The sequence below is a fragment of the Brassica rapa genome, chromosome A01, assembly GCF_000309985.2.
Source record: "Brassica rapa cultivar Chiifu-401-42 chromosome A01, CAAS_Brap_v3.01, whole genome shotgun sequence".
Classification (NCBI taxonomy): Eukaryota; Viridiplantae; Streptophyta; class Magnoliopsida; order Brassicales; family Brassicaceae; genus Brassica; species Brassica rapa.
Genome location: NC_024795.2, coordinates 3,241,722 through 3,265,847, shown reverse-complemented (window position 1 = coordinate 3,265,847; position 24,126 = coordinate 3,241,722). Strand labels below are relative to the sequence as shown.

Genomic DNA, 24,126 nt, shown 5'->3' with positions numbered 1-24,126 from the left:
TCATCACGAAGACTTGAACATTTTGGATCTAGTATAGTCGGAGATGATGCTCAATTGCTCATTGCTCATTGCTCATTCATGTTAGTGTCTGGGTACGAGCGGAAAGCTCTACAATTCCATAACCCTGAGATTAGTATTTCAAAATTTGTTTTAGGAATATTGTTTGTACTTTGCAGAAAGAAAATGATAGTTTGGTGATATTAGTGTTTAAGGAATTATCACATGGGTTGAGGTTAGGGTTCAAATGTTTCCACTGTTGTAAACTTTTAACCAATAAAACACAATCATATACAGTTATTTAATGATATATTACTTGTTATTATTAGGTTTTTTTCAACTTTTTTTGGGGGTTTTCTAATAATTTTTTTTTGGATCTTCAAGAATCTCCTATCTCAATTGTTCACTTTTGAGTAGAGCTTCTCCTTGACCTCTTTTCCTGTTATTACTTTTTTCACCTTTTTGGGTCTTCTAATAACTTCATAGCTCCGCCAAGCATCTGTATTAAAACCGTTCCAATTTTTGGTAAATAAAATTCATATTTTATCAAAAAATAATATTACTTGTTAATTATGTGTTTCTTTGTCTGCTAACGCGTATTACCAAATTCGAATTCCAATTATGCAATCAGAAAAGTACTAGGGTATATTCCTCTGTCTGTTAAACAGCATGTAATAACCTCCATTATTTAATGTCTAAATTTAATTAATGATTACAGTAGCCAATAATGTTTAGGAGACAATTAGAACTTCACATCAACGGTGTTAGTTCGTCTAAAACAATCAAGCAACGTTATGACTAATTAATATCAATGATGAATGAAGATTCTTATTTTCTTGGCTATATTTGGATTATTTTTAAAGTTCAAAATTCTATATTCTAAACAAACCAACTCGATGTGTATTGTTTGTTTGCTCAAACTCAAGACTGGTTTAGGGATGATATAAGACATGCAAAGTTAATTTTGAAAGGAAATTAATACTTTGGTCTTTCCAATCGTTCTCTTAATTTTAATTAGATTTATACGGCTTCATTTGTTTATTTGTAGGTCCTTCTATATTATACAATATTAGTTCAAGGTGTCTCCACAAATTCATGTATATACCATTTGACATTCAATTAGAAATGATACAAGAAATTACTAAACAAACAAACAAACCATATTGGCATTATTCCATGCGCTATTGGCGGTTCAACAACATCAAATTATATTAAAGATAGTTATGTTCCCATGCATGTCAGCAATTTTGCGTGATTGTACAAGTGTATGTGTATCTCAGTCACATAAATTATTAACGAGAAGCGACAGAAGAGGCAGAACAAAAGCCAATGAACGAGTCTCGTGAACGTGAATATGAACAAGCAAGCTGCTTTATTTATTAGATATTTAACTAAGGCCTGCGAGGAAAGCGGTTCGATAGAATGGGATATTCGAGTTTCCAAACTGCTTCAGTCGCACATTGTTTTGTGGTAATGGGATTAACTATAGTTTAGTTTATTAACTGTATAATCAGTGGAACCACTTGACTAAATATATATGCGCTTAATTAGACGGCTTCAAAGTTAAAACTACATTAAAAAAACAAGTGTACTCGTTTAGTTCTTAATAACAAGTATGTTCGAAGAAAACAGTATATGTATATATCGAAATTTGGGTGAATCACGTATTATTTTAATGCACTTCTGATGACATGAAGTTACAAAGTTTCACTGTTTCCGTTTCTATAAGCAAAAGTGATTGAAAGTATGATATGATAGTAGATGACGCAGAAGTTCAACGCTACTTTATAGGAGTATTATTTTTCAAAACTAATACTATTATTATACACTAGAATATAAGGAGGAAGACGTCCACACATGAGTAAAGGTTGGTATCGCTGACGCTGAGAGCCGCCCAAATGTTTCTGGCGGCTGAGGAGGAAAGAGCATCCTGGTGCCCTGTTGGGTCATTCAACGCAGTTTAATTTCTTTTTTAAAAATAATATAATTTTCTCATCAGTGATTAAAAATAAAATTTCCTGATTAAATTCAAAACGGAAAAAGTTTTGGATCGCAGTTCAGTTTGGTATGACCTTATCTTTCAAAATGTAACATAATTTTAGAAAATTATCTAATAGTTTGTATATGAGTTGTCGATCTATTGCTGCATCACCACTCAAATCAGATGCATATAAAAGATACGCATGTTATAAGGAAAAATATATTTTGTAAATGAAAGTAACTTGATTATAGCATTTGTTGTTTGTAATAGTTGCCATTTAATAAAAAAAAAGCAATAGTTGCCATTTATCAACTAATAATCAGTTTAAGACCATCATAATAAAACATGTGAAATATAAGAAAATAGTATAACAGATGTAGAATATATTATCTTAATCATAGTTTATGCCGTATGGTGTTGATATGTGTATACATATTTTCATTTAATTGCGTATAAAGATTTGTATATACGTATGTGTTTTGTACATTTCTGTAACTATACAAAAGTTACACGCACGTGACTTCCCAATTGCTTCTTGTGTGCTAACCAATCCAAATTGTTTCCTTCACAAGTTGCGACTGGCATATGATTTTAGATTAATCCCAGCTATGCTTACTCCTCGGGCACTGGTTAATCGCTGGTTAAAACCGCGAAAACTGTTGAGTGGGGTGTATAAGAGATACTTTGATGCATGATGTATGCTCAATCAGTATATTGACTTATTGAGAATTATTTGTTATTAGTAAAAGATTTTATTGTCCATTATCTCATAATGCGTGTTATGCTTATAAACTGTGCAATTAGCTTTTCATTGGTTTTGTTTTTAGTGTTCCTAACCAGCGTATCTTATACGTATACGTGATACTTTGCTACAAATTTCTACAGCTCAATATATATTTTGTTATGTTAAATTTCAAAGATTAATTACAGAAAGTATTAAGATTAAGATTAGTCTCGGCATGACTAGAAACGAACTTCCCACTTTGTATCTAGTGTCTCCGTGTACAAAAAGACAAAGATATAGAAGTAGAAAACCCTAGAATCAACACATTATTGGTCCACAAGGACCACAACGAATGAAAACGATTAAACAAAAATAAAAGAAAAAAATGGTAGGAATCTATAGAAAATGAGCATGTCCAACATTATATGGCACCAATATCTTTTAAAATGAATTCTTCATCTTTGTAGATACAGAAACTAAATCAAATTAATATAATTAATGATATTTTCCCTCAATTAGCATATGCATTGTATAGATGCAATGCATGCAATGCAAATTGGTCAGCAAGCCGGTCAACGAGAGAGTAATTAACTTTCCAAGAAATGTCTTACCATACTAGTAACAAAGACCAGAGGGGGTAGGATAATAAAACATATCTCAACCGGTGAACTAAGGACACGTGTCCTCATCGCTATCAAATAATTGACAATCCCGATGCCGCAACGAATACATCTCTCGACACCTGTCAGTCAGTGAACGGAGATTAAACGGTGTAGTTATCACTACTAATAAGGGCAGTTACGTAATTAGACAGTCATTAAGACCTATATAAACACTCCTCTTTCGGCTGTCTGAACCGGTGCAAAAAACAAGAAAGGTTCTGTCTGTACAACGAGTTTCGTGTTTCACTCAGATTTCGTTTCTCTCTCTCTCTTATTATCTCTCTTCTGATCTTGAGAAAGAGAATCGTTAAAAACCCCTTTGAAGGGAATGCAGAGAGATGGTCGGAACATCGCCGGTGAAGACTAAGCTGTGTGATCGGTTTAACCGATCTGTCGGCGGCAGGAACTGCCACCGGAAACACGTCGAGGACGGGTGATCCATTTCAACACTCTCGAATTCTCCGGACATCGAAAGCTTAATTAAACCTTTTTCTGTTTTATTTTTCTTTTAATTTAAAATAATCATTGTAATAAAAAAAATATGGTCGGAGCAAAACCTATAGAGAATGAATCTGACGGTGGAGCAAGCACGGGTCTTCTCCACGGACGTTACGAGCTAGGCCGTCTTCTAGGCCACGGAACATTCGCTAAAGTGTACCACGCACGTAACGTAACAACTGGCAAAAGCGTGGCGATGAAAGTCGTCGGAAAAGAGAAGGTGGTGAAGGTCGGCATGGTGGACCAGATCAAACGAGAGATCTCAGTGATGAGGATGGTGAAGCATCCGAACATCGTCGAGCTCCACGAGGTGATGGCGAGCAAAACCAAGATCTACTTCGCTATGGAGCTCGTGCGAGGCGGCGAGCTGTTCGCCAAAGTCGCCAAAGGAAGGCTGCGCGAGGACGTGGCGCGCGTGTACTTCCAGCAGCTGATCTCCGCCGTCGATTTCTGCCACAGCCGGGGGGTTTACCACCGAGATCTCAAGCCGGAGAATCTCTTGCTTGACGAAGAAGGCAACCTCAAGGTCACCGACTTTGGTCTCTCTGCTTTCACCGAGCATTTGAAGCAAGACGGGCTTCTCCACACGACCTGTGGAACTCCGGCGTACGTCGCGCCGGAGGTTATACTGAAGAAAGGATACGACGGAGCGAAGGCGGATCTCTGGTCTTGCGGCGTTATCCTCTTCGTGCTCCTCGCGGGTTACTTGCCGTTTCAAGATGATAATCTTGTCAACATGTATAGGAAGATCTACCGAGGAGACTTCAAGTGTCCTGGGTGGCTCTCCTCCGATGCGAGGAGGCTCGTGACGAAGCTTCTGGATCCGAATCCGAATACCCGGATCACTATCGATAAGGTGATGGATTCACACTGGTTCAAGAAGTCCTCAACGAGATCAAGAAACGAGCCAGTGGCCGCAACACCAGAGGCTGAGGAGGATGTTGATGTGTCCGTGCACAAGTCCAAGGAAGAGACGGAGACGCTAAACGCGTTTCACATCATTGCGTTGTCTGAAGGGTTCGATCTCTCGCCGTTGTTCGAGGAGAAGAAGAAAGAGGAGAAGGTGGAGATGAGGTTCGCGACGTCTCGGCCGGCGAGTAGTGTGATATCGAGCCTTGAGGAGGCGGCGAAGGTTGGGAATAAGTTTGACGTGAGGAAGAGTGAGAGTAGAGTGAGGATGGAAGGGAAGCTGAGTGGTCGGAAAGGGAAGTTGGCGGTGGAGGCGGAGATATTCGCGGTGGCTCCGTCGTTTGTTGTCGTGGAGGTGAAGAAAGATCATGGGGACACGCTTGAGTACAATAACTTTTGTAGTACGGCTCTTAGACCAGCTCTCAAGGACATCTTCTGGACTTCTACTACGCCTGCTTGATTATTAGTATCTGTTTAAATCTTGTGTGTTTTTAATTCATGTCTGTAAAATATTGTTGGGTTCTAGATTCGGTTCTTGATTCTTGTTCTTGATTCTTAAATGAGTATCGTTTGAACTTTAAATCGTGTAAAAAGGTTCGAGTCTTTTCATCATCTGTGTGTGTTTTGTGTCGTTGTTGCCGATTTGTTGCGTCACGAAGCAGAGAATGTTTGTGTGGTGTGTGTTCGTGCGGTGTTAGAAATTTACAATCGTGTCTTAAAAATTCCATATCAATAAATGATACTTATGACTCTTTAAGAATGTTCAAGGGTCAATTTTTATGCATTCTCAATGTCTCTTTTATTTTTCTTTTGCACGTCTCTTACATTGTAAATTAGTATTAGGACATCAGCTTTTTAGAACTCTCCAACTTGTGTCTTAAGATAGATTTGTATACTGAGAACTCATTTGAATACGAGTGCGAATAAAACTTTGAATTTTCTCCTGATGGGGGCACATTAGAGCAATTGATAAATTCATAAGAATTAGGCAAGTCAGCGAATTAGCGATTGGAGAAGGCTTGTTATGAAGTCAGCGAATTCGGCCTAATTAACTTGGCAAAAGGCTATGCTCCAACGTGGTACCAATAGTATGGTATGATTAGGGATAAGATTTTGTTTTCATTTTTTACACGTCTCTAACATTGGAGTGACTAGGACATCAGCTTTTGTAAAGTCTCTTCCTTTTGAGTTATGTAGATCAGTTTTTTTTTTATCTTTTCTTTCTATGGTCCAATTTATAGTGTCTTATTGATCCAGACGCTCTTAGGAGTCATATGTGTATTGAACCGTGTCCACATAACTCCATAAAAAGCTAAACGTCTTAACTCTACAGAGTCTTTTCTCCCTGTATACACACACTAGAAGAAGTATCACACATTTTAACTCACAAAAATTCAGTCTAATAACTTTAGCAATGAGACTATAGCTTACCCATTGTATGATTAGTAACAGTTTTCTTTTTGTCAAATATGAATGGGGACAAGTATTACATGATTTGTTGAAGATAAAAATAGTGGAGTAGAAAAGAAGGTTGATCCTGATAATATTAAAAGGAAAAAGGAAGTGAGGTGTGCAACATAACAAAAGTAGAAGTTGCGTGATTGAGATGGATGTTTCATGAACCATATTATATATTATCTGTTTAACATTTTATTAATAAAGTTTCTTTATCATATTTGACATGTGATCAATTACAGAGAAGCAAAAGGCAACCCATGAATTATTACCTGAAAAAAAAATTGTAACTGATTAGGAGATCATAGTTGTGTTTAGGTTTAGGGAATATCAGCTCAGTTGATACAGAAAGTTGTGGCTCACCTTTGTTCTTTTTCCTATACGAACTCATGTGGTGCTAGCGAGTACTCTAATTATTTTCGACAGCACTACTATACAATTCTGTAACTGGCAATTCGTAATCACTAGAAATGCTAAAAAGAGTAATAATTCTATAAGAACTTTTTGGCATAATGTAAACGTATAAAAACTATACGTATTATTCTTTTCCGTATCCCATCTTAGAGGTTTTTCGTGTATCCATAAAATGCAATCCGGATTCATAAGAGCATCTCTAAAAAAAGTTAGATTTTTTTTGAAATTTAATTTAATTTTATGTGTAAAATTTAAATTTATAAAAATAAATTTAAAATATAATATATAAAATTTTGAAAGATTAAAACATTAAACGAGAAAATATTTAAAAATTATAACTATGATATGTAATTAATTATAAGGACTAAATTTACATAAAATGAAATTTTAAATTTAAAGTTTTGAAATTTTTCTTTGCAGAGTAAAAAATTATATATTTGAAATTATAGAGTTTTTTGGAAATGCTCTAATGGCCTTGCAAGAAAAAAGGAGTGTGATGGGTTTACTTTTGAACTTTAATGGAGCAATCATATGTAATAAAGTCGAATTGGGTGAGACTGATCGATTAGTATGATGCATCCACATGGGTTTTAATTATATGTTTTATACTTTTTTTTTTGATCAAACTATGTTTTATACTTTTACTCGTTTTTTTAATAAGAGGAGACATAATCACGAAGATATTGGCTTTGGTTCTGTCCACAGAACACGAAATGCCACCATATGCATGTGATTACCGTTAATCTTCGTCCATGTGGTTTCTTATCCGATCTTCTTGGAATTGAGATGATGTCTACTGTTCGAATAATGACTAAAAATGGATGGTGCAGATTAAATGGATCATGCCATGTAAGTGTAGTGAAGAATATATTGATCTGGTAGAATAAGCAATGGCTAGAACAACTATCAAATTTCGACTATTTTGTTGTCTTCAATTCGTATATGATATATGTATATTTTGGGATTTAAATGTGAATTAATTCGTATACAACCACTAAAATAGAGTTTACAAAACATGGCAAAAATTAATTTCGCACCGCTCTTAAACCTTATATACGCAACACCGTCTCTCACCGCACTACAAAACAAAATTCGTGAATGGTGACTTAAGGGTGGATAACGTGGTTGGACCAAATAACACCACATTTTCGTAGAACACTGTTTTTTCATCTTATCGTTCATATACACATAATTAATTAGTACCTTCTGTATGTATATAATTTGTAATATTGTCATTTTTAAAGTTCACATCTACCATAAGTTTCTTTAAGTAATAACATTAAAAAGGAATCATGTTTGGATTTAAAAATTCAAACATGATTGTTGTTGTTAAGCGATGGAGTGCTTCAAGTTGCATGTTGATATTTGGTAAATACAGAAAAAAAGGAACAAATGTTTCTTTTGAACATTAAGAACAAATGAAGTTTGTTTGTTCTGTGATTGTGCTTCGGTGTAACACTTTTGCAACTTGCCAATTTATTATTAGTTTTCCATAAGTATCTTTGTAAATACTCCTTCTGTAAGGAAAATAATAGAGAGGGGAAATTCATTTTATTTTATCAATGGTTGATATCTCTTTTTTGGTCGTGCTGTTGAGCATATGCATGTGGGATCTGTGGGACTAAGTCAGGAATCTGCAGTTGTATATGATTGGATCTGTTCACTAAAACACAAGAAGGATTTATGTACATATAAGATAAATCCAAAAAGTTAATATAGTTTTACCTTTGCTTCTGAAATGGGTTATCAAACATAACCACAAAGCACATTGCTCCTCTGTTCGATACGATTTGTTCATATCTTAAACTTTGGACTATCAATATGGAAAGTGTTTAAAAAAGAACTAGAGTTTATATGGCCTTGTTGAATTTACATAACTTCGTTAATGGGCGTAACTTGGATCGTTCACCATTGTTTAATGGTGAGCCCATTGTAGGTGCTTTTTAATTGGATCGTTCACCATTGTTTATAATTACGGCAAGAGATCGACCACCAAGGCAATAAGCAACGAGGCCGAACAATCGACCGAATAATTAATGTCATGGACTCATGGGTATGGGCATGCGTGTTATTTCATTTCACATACTTTACAAAACGGGTCTGTTTGTAACACTAACATGTTCTTAAAAATGTAGACGACACTCGGAATAATCAAAGTTTGCAAATTAAAATATCACCTTAGGAAGCGAACAAAAACCACCAAGGTAGTATTAACTCCCAAACCCCGAATGTAACACTGTATTGTGAGATGGAACTTAAAAATTTGTTGTTTTGTTTGATGACAAGACCATCAAGGTATTTGATATGAACATATTGCAGTGTCTAAACAAGCATTGTATATGAGTCTTGTGATTTATGAGACGCATGTGATACAGTCTCCTTAGTCCCACCTAAAAGTATTCCTACTCGCATTAGAAACTATAAATAAATATTGATATGCATAATACATACAAGGGAGATGTAGTACCATCATGTTTGTGAAAAAAAAAGGCGAAAATAAAAAACGTGGACAAATGAGATGTAGATAAGTGTTGTCTAAAGCTATTGAAAAAATAAAGTGAATTTGCTTTTGAGTTTTCATAGGTTTTGGAACGCGAGATGTCCCTAACTATTCTTCTTTCCCATCAACATTCCTTCACTTTCTCCAATTTCCGTTCCTTTTCTTGTTTGTTTGTTTATTTTAGTTCATAAGTTTCTATCTTGTCACATACACACACGTACAAGTACAACGCCAAATTTTATCACGTGCGAAAGAATCCAAGGAATAGTTTCTTGTGTTATTGATTCACTGCATATTTAATGTTCATAGAAGCATCCATAATCTAGTTGTTAATCACGAGTTTAGTGTTTATATTAACCAGTATAAAGCATAAAAACAGTTTGCAATGCATATCTCAGAAAAAAAAAAACCTTATTCTGATTTCTCCCGAATTCTTAGTACTTAGGAGATGCATCATATCTTATCTATTGGTTCTTGATGCTATATGTTTCAAACTTTATATAAACAATTCAAACAAAATTTCGTTTTATTCGTACTCTTTGTCATATAGTTTCCCTGTTGTCTTTAAGAGTAAATACACTTCAAATTAATTTTTTGTCCTCGTTCTCACAGACTCATAAAGTAGACTTGGTTCATATTTAATCCTTCAAGATGCCTCCTCTTTTTCATGCTATTTAGTGAAAATTTTGTGTGTTCGAATCCATCTAATATATTTTATATATTTAATCGTTGTGTTACTTTAATGATATATTTAGTTACAAGCTCAAACAGATCTGAAACAAAACAAAAAATTATACCTTCGTGGAGTTGGTTTGTAAATCGAAATGCCAAGAACACCAAATAAGGCTCTTGAGTTTTCTTTTGATCAGTTGAGAATTTGGTTCGGTGAAATTGAGAAAGAATGTACTAAAAGAAAACACGTGGTTGGTGAACACAATAAAAGGCCTTCAAATGTCGACAAAGGTACAAACCAATCCACACACAGTCACAAAACCAAAAGCACAAAAAAGGAAGAGTTTCCAGTGGTGGACATTCAATCTTCTTTACTCTCCAAGTTTAAGCTCGAGACAAAAAAATTCAGCAACTCATATATTAGATTAAAAAGATTAATCCATGGTACAAAAACACAAACCATTTACAAAACGCATAAACAAATCCATTTAAAATAGTTAACATCAAAACTCAAAAGTGGTAAACAGTACATGGAACTTAAGCCATGAAACATGTAGCATTTTGGTCCAGGATCTGGAGGAGATATATCCATCTCTGCCCAAAACATTCTACTCTAAACATTTACCACAATTTATTTAAAATAAATATCTAGTTCTTTTGCCATAATAACTCTAATCTTAGAATATTTATCTAGAGTTAGAAATCTAACCGTCTAATTCTTTTGCTAATAATTTAAATCAATACTATTAAATTAGGAACATGACCTATTGATATAGTTTAGTCCATCTATTTTATCTTTTTTTTTAAGGAGTCACTGGACCTATTTTAAAATAAATCAAATTTCATAACCGTAACTAAAGAAAAACTACTTCTAAGCTGTATGCATATTTTGTAACGTCACCCTTTAATTCCAAAATATTAGGAATTCACTACTTTCAATATATAAAAAACTGTCGACTACTTTTGCCTTTAGTTACAAAACGTGCGAAGTCCACTAAATAGAAATTATGTCGTTTGAAAACAATAATATTGATACTATACTTTCAATAATATTACTTTCACTACAAATTAATGGAAATGAACAATATATGGTCAGTAATTTAATTAACTTTTTTAACATAATTTTACTTTGAACCGGACTACTTTTCGGTCAATGAGTTATTGGATTGACCGTGGAGAACTATGGTTAGTAGTTTAATTAATTTTAATATAATTATAAATATATTGATATTAAAATAAAATAAAAATCCATGTTTAAAAATATAATAAAGTTTTTTTTCATTTCACATAAAATATAATTTAAACAATTTTTATAACAAGTTGGAGTTACAGCATATAACAAAAAATACAATAATATTAAAATTAATAATTATCTAAATATCTAATTTAAACATTGAAAATTTTAAACTTTTAAAGTAAAAATTTAAATAAAATTATATGACATATCGATTACTCATTGGTTTAATATTTAGCCTTTCGTTTTAGCGTTTTTGCGGGTTTTATCAAGTTTTTAATTAATTCATATTTCTTAAAACCTAAATCACTGGGTTTACCGGTTCGACCGCGAGTCCAAATTGGATTTAAAACCGCTAATTTAAATACAAAATATTTTAAATAGATAAAATCCTTACAAATTAACAAAAAATATACAGTAACCACTACGTTAAGATAATCCTACGTTATATAACAGTATATATATTAAATTTCTTTAACATATAAGAAAAAATTACAAAAAATGTTACATATTTACAGTAACATAAAAAACCAAAAAATTACAAACCAATACTATACATGCGGATCAAGATCTAAAACAGACAAATATAATTTAAAAAAACGGGTATACGGACATATGATTACAAAAAACTGAGCGATGCCGGATCAACTTTTAAATTTTTGTTACTTTATAAAATTAATTTTAATTAAGATTTATACACAAATATGATTACAAAAAAAAACACAAATATAATTACAAAAAAACACAAATATAAAAATTAAAATAAAAATATACCCGCCCTTTTAAAGGGCGGGTCAAAATCTAGTTATCTTATTAAAATGTTAAAAAGCCATACTTAACAATTGTTATTTTAAAACATTTAAAAAATATATTTGGTCTTTATTTCTAACGTTATTTTATTTAATTTAGAGTATGTCAGAACTATAATGTTTTGGATTTGCAGTTCTCCCTTAGTATATGGCTATTGATCAAATTAGATATTTATAAAATTTGCAAAGTTAACCACAAGTCTGCAGTATTGTACTACGTACTGGGCTCACTATAGCAATTATTGTTTCAAGTCGACAAAATGATTAATTAAGCTTCGTTATCGAAACTTATATTTTAAGCAGTGGTTAGTACAAACACCTGATTTGATGGTGTAGTTTTTGATTTCCAATGTTTAACTTTTAAGTACTCTACATGCCGAATAGAGGAAACGCTGTTCCGAATAGTCCCTGTGATGTTGAAAGTGTTTTATGTGGTGTCATTCGTATTTTACAGGGGACAATATACTGATTGTTAAAAATGTTTGACCAAAATCAAGTGATCGTTATAAGTTAATAACACATACAGGGGTCAATATACTGATTGTTAACAAATGTTGATTAACATTTTTATGGAGGTGGAAACCAAGTTCCTAGGCAACACATACAGTCATACAGTCAATAAAATACGTTACAACATTATAATAGTTTTAATATAATAAAATATATTTATCTAGTGGCCTTTTTTTGTCAACAATCTAGTGGCCTAATCTTCCTAAATACGGAATGATGTCAAAATTCTATAAGTAATTTAGAAATGAAAAGAAAAGAAAAAGTTGGAAAGGAAAAAAAAAATTCACTGCACATTTGTAGTACTCTTATGTTTAAATTTACTCTATATATTTTCTTAATTCTTACGACGGTCCTACTTTTCGTTAAAATATTTTTATCGAAACACGAAGGAAAAACAGTGTTGAATAGTCGTAAAATACTGTAATTTATTGCTTATTAATCTTGCATAATGATTGTACGGACAGATGTAATTGCAAATATGTATTTGTCAGAATACGGTAAATAGCAAAATGATGATACTCGTTCACAATTCTATAATTTACTAATCAGATTGGTTGTCCAAAACATATCAATAATATAGAAGGAAAATACCGAAATATAGATCTAAAAGTTGAATAGGAGGAAGAGGAAGACAAGAGGATCTGATAAGACTGAGATATCTTACTATTTATCGCCAGTCATCTCTCAAACCAGTTCAGTAGCTTGGTACATTGTACCAATGCCATTAATAATTTCAGTTTAAAATATTCAATTTTTAATTCTGAGTTAGTGGAAGTGTTTTTCACTAGCATCAGTTTATCTGACGTAATTATTGACCACGATAACGAATATATTAATAGACGATAACAACGACTCATCATGAATAGCATCTAAAAGGAAATTTAAAACCTGACCCAATTAAGAAAGAACAAAACTTTTAAAATACATATGTCTGAGCTTTGTGTATACACATTATGTCATTCTGTAACTTTTTGGTGTTTTTGTCAATAATTAAAAACAAAGATGGTCGCTAGTTGATAATCTATCGAAGTCAATGGTAATCTCAATCAAATATTTGCAGATAATTTGTCTAGCTTCATCAAACTATTGGCTAAGCTGAATTATGCGCGCGGTTTTTTCATTTTACTTGATTTTTTTCTATAACCTTAATTAGTTTTTCTTTTCCATGAAATAGTATCCTCCTTTTCTTTTGGATATCATAGAACTTAATTTTACTTTAGCCAAATTAGAGTAATATTTTTCAATACTCATACGTGACAAAAGAGAATGTATATCCAAAAAGACATTTACGAAAAGGAAATTAGACCATATATACAAAGAAATTGTAAATTTACTAAGAACATCTCCAAAAAGAAACTCTATTTTGAAGTTTCTAAAACTCTATATTTAAAGTTTAAAGGTGTTCTTCTCCAAAAGCAAAACTTCAAACTTAATTTCAAAACTATTTGTATTTTATAATATGGTTTTTATATTTGTCATAACTAATTTGAATTCACAAAACTTTGGTAAATAACTAGCACATATATAAACATATTACAACAATATTAATTAATAAAATATAATATTAAAATATAAAATTTTAAACAAAATAACTTAATTAATATTAAACTTCAAGCAAAATACAATATTATTCCATAAAGTAATTTTTGTAATGCATATATAATATTTAAATTTGTGTAATAGTTATGTCTTCATGTAATTTTTTAAAAGCTTTTTTGTTAAGTTTCTTTTGTATACTTTTGTTATCTAAATCTAGTTTTAAATATTTTAAATCTAATTTTAAAGTTTTATTTAATTTTATGTGTTAGATTAAATTTTATAAACAAAACTTAAAATATTTATAAGATGTAATTTTTATAAGGATTAAACAATAAACAAAAACATATTTATGAATTATAAATGTGATGTGTAATTGTAGGGCCCAAAATGCAAATAAAATATGAAACTTCAAATTTGAAATTTTGAAGTTCCTTTTTGAAAAGCAAAAAACTTCATATTTGAAGTTATAGAATGCCCTTTGGAAATACTCTAACTAACTAAAACTTTCCATTTTTTCCACTTTCTATTCCTATCTCTCTTTACTATTTCTTTCAAAATCTATTTTCTGGTTATTTAACTAATAAACCCTTCATGGAATATATTTCCTACTTTCAATCCATAAAAAAAGATTTAATTGATGGTTACAAATTCCAACTATCACAAGTGAATGATTAAAACGCCGAAGAGAGATTTCAAGTAGAAATTTTTTATTTTATCATAAATTTGATACTATTTTATTTTTTTAAAATAATAAATTTTATTAATATCTTAAATTTATAATAGAAACCTAAAATATTCCTCTTAATTTATTTATAAATATTTAATAATCACTTATAAAAGTTTATAAACCTAATTATACATTTTAAATACTAAATCCTAAATAATAATCACTAAATCTTATATTTAAAATGTTATAATGATATTAATGGTATTTTAAAAAGTGGTAGCCAAATTATAATTTTCAAGCAAATTCTAAATCTTTTAACTGTATATAATTATGATGATCTAATAGTAATTAATTATGCAGATCTAGTTTTACTTTAAAAAGTGGTAGCCAAATACTTTACTAAGATTTATCTTGAATTTTTTTTATTGTTCTGTCATACCTCATACGTAGGGCTTAGTTCCCCGGGAACTCTACTTCTTGAAAGGTTCTCGACAGTCCGCACATGATTGAGATTGCTTTCTGACTTAATGGTTGTTGTAATAAGGAAGCTAAACGATTTTTAGGTTGAATAGCGTTCTGATGAATCGAACAATTAATTAGTTTAACATAATGTGCAAAACATTAGCTTGAACAGTTTCAGTTTTAGAAAGTGTTAACGCTTTCTCATAATGGCCAACACGAATAAAATGAATGTTAAACTCTTAACCAAATATTCACCGAAACAACTTTTAATACTCCCTATGTTATTAAATGTAGTATGTTTCAAAAAAAAAAATTGATGTTACAATATATAAGATGTTTTCAATTTTGTAGGTAACTTTTATTTTATTAAAAATTATGTAACCAATCATATTTAATAATTTATTTTATAATTGGTTGAATACAATTATTTTATAGTTTTAGTGATATTTTTTAAATAAAAAAATAATTTTCTTAATATGTATGTTTTTTTCTAAACATGTTGAGGAAAGAGAGAGAGAGAGTAACAAATTAGGTCTCTTCAATATACAAAGGGTGGCTTATAGAATGAAAGGCTGAATTCATCAAATTAATAGAAACGGGTAAAGTTAGGTCTGACAGAAGAATTCATTGGACAAAATAATCTCACACATGACTTTTTCGCCGGCTGTGTTCCTCACGCGCCACCTTTGGAAAGGCCGGTTTAAATGAAGACCAATCTGTTTAGAGATTTGACCCACCAGGTGGCTCTATTACCCAATCACTTTAGAACACGTGTCTGAAACCCTCTAAAACTCTTTACCAAAGATTGTACCCGAAACAAAACAAAAAAAAAAAAAGTAAAAGAAAAACCACAATCTCCGCTGTCTTGGAACCCTCTCTATCTCTCCTTTCGTCTTCTCTCTTTATATACCGACTGTGTAGCCATTACAGGCAAACATCAATACTCATCTCTGAAAATCAAAATACGATGGGATTCAGGGCTCTTTTGTGTAAATCATAGGGTTTAAAGAGATCTGTGAGAATAGGGAGGGAGAATTAAGAGGGTTTGAGTCCACTTGCACATAAAATCCAAGTGGGTTTATTGAATTAAGTTGTAAAAAGACAGAGAAGGAGGTGATTGTAGAAATGCAACAGAGAAAAACTGACAGAAGAGAGTGAGCACATGCAGGCACTGTTATGTCTCCATAACTTTGCGTGTGCGTGCTCACGGCTCTTTCTGTCAGTTGCCTGACTTCTCGCTTTCTCTCTCTCTCTTTCTTCTCTCTCTGAAATTTGTTGAACCTCCTATCATCTACATACCACTTACCTTCTTATCATCTCTTTTGTTGTGCACTTGGCTAGTGATGTGGATAAGACTGATGCCCTTTCATCATCAATTTATCATTTCGTTATGTGTAGATATAATATGTTTTTCCTATTTCTTTTTGTTTTGGTGTTGAAATGGGTGCTTGCTTACGCTTAAGAATGTTTGTTTTCAAGCAATTTGGTGGAGGAAAGCTCAGAATTTTATATTTTTGGGTTTATCATAGAGATTAAATTTTAAGTGTGCTATATATTACTAGTATGTTTGTTTTCTTTTAGTGGATCTAGGAAATGCGCGAGTTTTGATGATAATGAACCCCCCACCAGTACACATTCTTCTCAAATATTTATTAACTGTTTATTGATTGTCTCTTTTTCTTTAATATTTGGGTTGCAGTCTGTGTTTGTGTTTCCTTTTTGGTTTGTTAAAGTTTCTGCATGTTGAAAGTTTCTAATGATGCAACTGTTTTCTCCTTATATTTATTTCTTTTCAGTTTTTAGAAGCCAGATGTGGCTTTCAGGTTTCACCAAAAGCCACAAATGATGGATATTTAGTGATCTCTTTTCAGTTCTATTTCATGTGTACACACTAGTTCTGTGCCGTTTCAATAGGAATGGGAAATTTTCTAATGAGTAAGTTGGTAATGAAGCACTGAATGTAGCTGTTTGTTCTTAAAAAGTCGTTTCTCTATAATTTCCTTTTTGGTGTTAGGTTTGTACGGATTAATGCTTTTATTAATTAGTGTATTGAAGTCCATCTTGGTATATGATCCAGCAGTAGGTGAAGGAGATTCGCTTAAATTGACTACTCTGCAAGTGCAAGTTGTGATCCAAAATAAAAAGGTTGAACCCTATACCTAAAGCTTCTCTATTATATATCCTTTGTTCTTGAAATTCTTGCTTCTAAATTTGCTAGGAATTCGATTTCTTTGCTTGGTTTTCGGTTTCTTACAAGCCAAAGTGTTGTTTTTATTGAAATTGCTATCTTATGTGGTACAAAGGGAAGTTATATGTTATTCTATACTGAAAATTATTTATCTTCTGCTGCTAAAGGATGGTCAAACTGTTATTTTTTACTTAAATTATTAATCTTATGAAAGTTTCTGAACGTTACTACATTTAATCTTATGTTTATTCTTCTTGATTTCATCTTTTTTTGTGTTGCCATAGCTTATTTTATCTTTTAATGGTATTTTTTAAATCAAAATCAAGTTATCAAGCGCTTAGATATTGGATGCCTAGTTTTGCAGTGATTTTGTGTAGATTGCTTTGATTACTAAGCAAAGGCATGAGATGGTGTTTTTCTTCTTCTCCAAAATATTGGCTTTAGAGGGCATTTTGCTAATTTTGTGTCAACCACTAAAGTAAAAAAGGAATCGGTTTGGTTGGGTTTGATGAAACAAATTGTTAAATTGGTGTACCGATACTGGTTTCTAATGTGCTTCACCTTGAAATCGATAGTTGATTTTTAGATAATTGTGGAGATGACAATGTTACAGCTATGTTTTTATCTTCTGAAATGATTGATCTTATGTTGCTTGATTGACTATGTCTCATCAAATGTTAATGCCCGCTGGTTTGATCTTTAGCTTTGTTGTGCAAGATTGTTCTGTATCGGAAAAGGTTTTTGTATTTGTATGCATAGTTTTGCAATTATTTCGCCTAGTTACAAAATGCACTACAGTAATGGGTTTTAAGAAGCAGTGGTGTGTTTTGTTTCCATGAATATGTAGCCGGGTTTACTGTAATCATATTCACAATTCTTATCAAAATACCTTGTGTTGTATGTGATGAAATCTAATTGTAAATCTGCTTAATAGCCTATTCTAGTGTCTTAAGTGCTTCTCCTTGAGATCAGAAAATAAAGTTGAAAACTGATAACGAGGGAGAGGAATAGCTTTTCCCTGTACATCAAGTGTTATCTCCAGCTTCTTTTTCTGAGCCTTGATAGTCATGCATATATAATATGATCTATATATGGCAGACGTTAGAAATTTCATGTACTTGTGTTGGTTTAGGCTATCGTGTTGACTGTGTTGTTTTTGCTGATCTTCATTGGCTTATTTTCAGATATGTTCCTGAAGTAATTCAATCAATGAGTTCAAATAGTCCTTAAACGTCAGATTCTTTGAATGGGATAGAGAGAAGATTCTGTTCGTAAACCATCTGAATGATTCTATATATATCTTGCTTTGATTTAGAGTATCATGTTTTCATAGTGAGGGACTGAAATGTAGAGGCGAAACTAATCAACCATGTCTCTGGTATGATGTGTGATTCACCATCTGATGTGTAAGGCTACGTTGTTTTCCTTTTGTTGCATCACCAATAAAGCTATAGATTCTGATTATTGTTTGTTGCATATCTGCATATGATATAAATATAGAGAACAATTCTGAGGTATTAGTAGATTTCTTCTCTGCATTTTTCTGTTGAGAACTTGGTTCATGTCGAAAAGTGTGTGATGCTCTTTAAATTAATATCTCCTGTTTTGCTTCAGAAGCATATCAACAAATTGGAAAGAATACGGATAAGATGCTAGAGAATGGAATTGAACTCTGCTAACAACTGACTAATGAACTCAGTTAAATGATCTTATATGGTGAGCTGCAGGACTTAAATAGCCCGTAAGAGATTTTAGCAACTAGTTTTATGTATTGCTACCTTGTTTTATTTGGATTTACCATCGGAGTGGACTCATACAGGATTGAGGAAATGTAGATTATTCGTCTTATCATAGTTTCTTCGTGGTATTTTTGTTTTTTTGCCCTAGGTCCATAAAGCTAAACCATTTCATTTGTTTGCTCTAATTCATTCCTTGAGATAACGAATTCAAAAGGGTAGCTAAATTGTTATCATAAATATGTTCTTGTGTGAGCTACGTTTTGCTTGCATACTAATGATGCTAGATTTGTGGTCTTTTACTTAGAACAAGATATACAATGAATTCTATCAATAAGAATGCTTCATCAGCGGTCCAGTTTTCAGAAACAGCAGAAGTTTCAAACCTGCTCATACTCACAGCAACAGGTGCGAGTTTATTATGATCATTTGCTGATGTTAATGTTCTTTTTGCCCTTTTCCCGGAAATTACTCTTATAGAGAATTATGGATTTGTGGATTCTTTTACGGATCTTCAAATCGAGAGATTAATTGTTGAACTGAACGAATAACAACCAAACTAAATGAATAATCTGTATGCTGGCTTAAAGAACCGACTCATCTTAAACCGGGTAGATACAATGCGGAGTATATAGTCGACCAATATTTAGGCTCGTTGACCAACTTTTAGGATATGTGTTTTGATTGCGTTGCTTATAATATTTGCACCTATTGAAGGTAAGTGACAAAATGGATAATAAACTTCTTTAAGGCCGGAGTAGTTTTATTTTGAAACTCGTTACAATCGAACTGTTATAGCTAGATATTGTTGTTAGAAAATCACAAAGAAATGAATGTGTAGTGTGGAGTTAGTAGCCACCCACTCGTTAGATCAAACTGTGTCCCACATTCCTTTTCTTGTAAGCCTAATACTTCCAAACTTCGCCGTGATATCCTTTTCCCATTTGCTTTAATTAGCTCCATTTTTTTTTAAACACGAAGTCAATGCTCATGCATCATAATATAAAGAAATAAGATACTAATTTGTTTTACATAATACTACATTAGCTAATAGTCTTAGACTCTTAGGTTACTCTATAAATGTTTAATAATGTTTCAAACTTGTGGTTGTGGTCCGAGTTTCGAACAATTTTGGTCTGACATTTTGCTAGATGGAATCAGTATTTTTTGTGTGAAAGACATACCAATGCAATATAGAAGTATACAATGTATCCGCATGATTCGCTTCGATTGGATTAGAGTATATTTCACCCATCATCTCGACTGGATTAGAATGATAAATAACTTTATAAACCAAAAACCATTGCAGATATTAGCTTAATACAAAATAACAAAGAGAAAACATGAGTGTGCCATTGATAGTGGTTTGTAGTAGGTAAAAGACGGAAACAAAGTGAACGCAAATACGGTGTTGTATTCCAAAACGCAACCCCTTATTCTTTCTAGACTTAGACCAAAACCACCTATCCCACTTTGCATTGTCTCTGTTTCCCACTCAGCCTAACTCCCGATAAAAGGAAAGTTAATAAAATTTTAACCGCCGTTATCACGGCTTGGAAACTGATGAAGCGTCTTTAACGGTCACCACCGAGGCACCTTTAACGTTAACGAGTGGTGTAGTAGCTGCGTTAGGAGACAAAGGAACGCCGGCTTCTTTAACGGCTGAGATCAGAGGATTACGGGAAGGACAAGTGGCGGTTGAGATGGTGGTGGCTAAGGATATGGGCATGAGGCATAAACCTTTGCCTTGTAGGTACTGCATGGCGGATCCCATGTCCTCTTCCATTAGCTTCGCCACTTGGTGCTCCGTCATTTTCGCCGCCGTCTGATTCTCCCCGGAGGTGTTTTCGTTGGACCCACCAGCATCCTGAAAAAGTTGATAAAATGAATAAATTTTTCTGGCAATAGTAAAAAGCATGAAAAGCAAAACCCTAAAGCTATGATGTCAAAATCGAAGGCTTAGGTGAAAAATCAGCACGCGTGCTTTGCATTTTTTTAGTTTGTTGTTTTGTTTTTTTACTCTTTTTGGAAAACTTTTATTTGTGTTAGAAAGTCGAAACCAAAACTACTTTGAACTTGTATTCTTCTTTAACCAAGACAAGAACCTTCATCATAATAAAAAAAATTATATGTCTGGTCTAGTAGCTGTAACATAAATGATTAAATCTCATTCTAATGTTTCGAGTGATTTCGTCATCTTCATCATCATGTACGAAAATGATACGAACGTGCGAATAATAAAATGCGATTAAAATGATAACTCACCATAAGAAAAAATACATTAGTATTTGACTTAAATGAAAACCAAATTATATCTAGTCTGTGATTCTTTTTTTTTTTTCCTAATCAGCACTAGTCTATGATTAGAACTAAAAGGAAATAAATAAATAGTTGAATTACCTCAGAGATTTGAGAAGAAACAGAAGCAGCACCTCCCAATCTACTCATGCTTAGTACCTACATATATACATTTAAAAAAAAAGGTTACTAAGTACACCGTTTTACATCTTAACAATGCATATACAATAATATGAGAAGATTACAAGTTATAATCACCCAAAAGATATATAACTACAAAATTAAGGAGGGGAGCATAAGGAATTTTAGTTACAGAGGCCCAGGACCCGATTACATATTGTAATATCAAACTCAGAGGTAACGAAGCTTCCATTATTATATGAACAAAAAAACATTTCATTTATTTTTAAAATTACCAGAGAGAGATAGAGAATCACCTTGACTTGGAGCTGTAAGAATTTGACATAATCGATAATCTCATCGAGCATTGATGCTTTGTCTGTCTGTTAATTATTATTTTTAAACAATAGAAAAAACTTGTTAGCTAGAGATCCTACACCTGTTTATTACTACTTGTTATCTTAATAGTTAAATAGTTAATCAGTGTTTAATCATTTGATTGTATAAAAAGTCCAGAGCTCTGTGTATATATGTAGTAGCATTTGTGGTCCAAGTTATGAACTCCAAGACTAAAACACATCACCAATCTGATTCATATGATTAACACATTATTTAATTTATGATGTACTAAAGAAATGTATATACAAACTGGATTGGAATCCCTTATTAATTAAACTTTATTAACCATGGACATAAAGGATAATTAAAATCATGTATGTAAACTTAATTACCTTGTTGCCATTAGGGACAAGTTCTTGAAGAGATTTCATCCTTTCCGCTATCCTCTCTCTTCGTAACTGGTCCATAATTTCAAAATATTTCAAATAATTACCCAAACATATATTATTGCACAGTTTGCTACATACATTTTTCTTGGTAACTGAACACGAATAATGAGGAAAAATAGGAAAAAACGAACCCGTTCCGCGATACTGTGAGGATCAGTGGCTTGACCTCTTCTAGCTCGGACTTTAGGCTTAGTCTGAGGCGTCGCCGCCGTACCCCCGGTGGTGGTTGACGCCGTTGCCTGAGACTGCGTTTGTGTGTGACTTTGTTTCATAACCCCTCCTCCGGATCCCTGAGGGAAGTGGAAAGGAAGAGATCCAGCGGAGAAGCCACTGTAGAGAACGTTAACATCAACGGCGTCGTTTGGATTGTGGTGAGACAAAGGAATCATCGTGATCTGGTTTCTTGAATCAACGTCGTGATGGTGAAAGCCAGCGAGGGAGGAGTCAGAGGTAGGGGGAGGAGCGTCGTCGTCGAGTGCGGAGGAAGGCCAAGGAGCCGAGGAGAAGAAGTTTTGGAGGAAGTCATCGTGGTCAAACGTTGCAGGAGATTGGAGATGATGAGGAGAAGAAGAAGAAGAGGAAGGAGTTAGAAGAGATGAGTTCATGTCTTTCTGCTTCTTCTTCTTAAACAATGTTCCGATTTGAGTGAGGGTTTGTTGAACATGTAGAGGTGGTTTACGGCTTTTATGGTGTGTTTAAGGAGAGGGATAAGGATGATAATATTTGAAGTTTATAGGGTTATAAGCGTAAAAACATACGTTAACATTTTTTGTTATATCATCTTCGAGATAATAAAGCAGAACAACACTTTTGGGAATGACAACTATATTCAAACATATTAAATTCAGACATGTAACATAAATGCGTAAAGTCATATAATCATGTAGCTCTCTGGTTCATCTCGAGATTCTACTGTTTACCAATTGTCGCCAAGATCACAAACATGCTATCCCCATAGACGATACTTGTGTTTAAGAATAAGTATCAACAAAAAGATCACACTTCTTATAGTAGATGGCTTTATATATCCTTTTTTGTTATAAATCAATACGTTAGTTCATCCGATGAACCTTTTGTTGTCCATCGATCGACCTCGTTAAGTTTGAGAAATTTGAGGTCCTCTTAAAACGAGAATGAAACGGAGTATATATCATAATCATCACGAGTACCATCATATCCTTTGATCAAGTATGTAAATCCTGTAATATTCGTGCTCGACCATAATGATAAATATATAAAATAACCATTTTCTTTTGTTTTCTATAAGTCTTAACATTCTATTGTCATATAAGTATGCCATCTGTTGTCTTGAAATATAAGTTATAATCTAACATGTTGATGATCACTGTTATAGTCCATGTACAATAATATTTCCTAAGGTTGTAAACTCCCTCCACTCCATAAATAATTTGATATTTTTTTGGTCATTTGTTAACTTATGGCATTAATTATCAAAAAGAAAAATCTTTATTTCTGTCACTTCGTATAAAATTTGCAAAGAGGAATGCATCGAACAAGATTACATTAATATTTAGTTGCATAGTATATATAATTACAAGCATGCATGATTATGCACATGGGACATTCTGAGTTTTGCACAAACTCACAAGAGGTAGAGATGGGCTTTAATTTAATACACTCCTCATTTATTAATTCCAATGTTGGTAAGCATTAATGTACTACACAACATGCATACATAAGATAGATCTACCATCTCATACACACAATAATCATTTATGTTTTCTGCTTAATTATTAGTGTATACCAAAAATATTCTATCACATGGATGTGAAATAACTCAATAAGTTCTTTATGAATGAGAATCTAAATGAAAATTTTGAGCCTCGCGAAAAATACATATAGACGCTGGGCCCGAGTTTTATTGGGCTTAACCAAATTTTGCAACATTACTGGGCCTCCGTAATAGAATAATTTTTTGAACAAAAGAGAGATTTAAAAGCGA

General features: G+C 32.8%; 2 protein-coding genes across 2 annotated transcripts; one reads left to right on the top strand and one right to left on the bottom strand.

Annotated features, from left to right (window-relative positions):
- The first annotated feature begins 3,548 nt into the window (after positions 1 to 3,548).
- LOC103852207 (CBL-interacting serine/threonine-protein kinase 6) lies at positions 3,549 to 5,383 on the top strand. Its single transcript, XM_033279601.1, has one exon. The coding sequence runs from the start codon at positions 3,906 to 3,908 to the stop codon at positions 5,229 to 5,231; it is 1,326 nt and encodes a 441-aa protein (XP_033135492.1). The 5' UTR covers positions 3,549 to 3,905; the 3' UTR covers positions 5,232 to 5,383.
- Positions 5,384 to 9,423: 4,040 nt separating this feature from the next.
- On the bottom strand, positions 9,424 to 23,928 carry LOC103852197 (transcription factor bHLH69). The gene is made up of 5 exons (XM_009129118.3): positions 22,295 to 23,928; positions 22,107 to 22,172; positions 21,693 to 21,758; positions 21,358 to 21,414; positions 9,424 to 20,824 (listed from the first exon to the last, which is right to left on the bottom strand). Exons 1-5 carry the CDS (start codon positions 22,766 to 22,768, stop codon positions 20,504 to 20,506), a joined length of 984 nt encoding a protein of 327 aa, XP_009127366.1. The 5' UTR covers positions 22,769 to 23,928; the 3' UTR covers positions 9,424 to 20,503.
- Between the last annotated feature and the right edge of the window lie 198 nt (positions 23,929 to 24,126).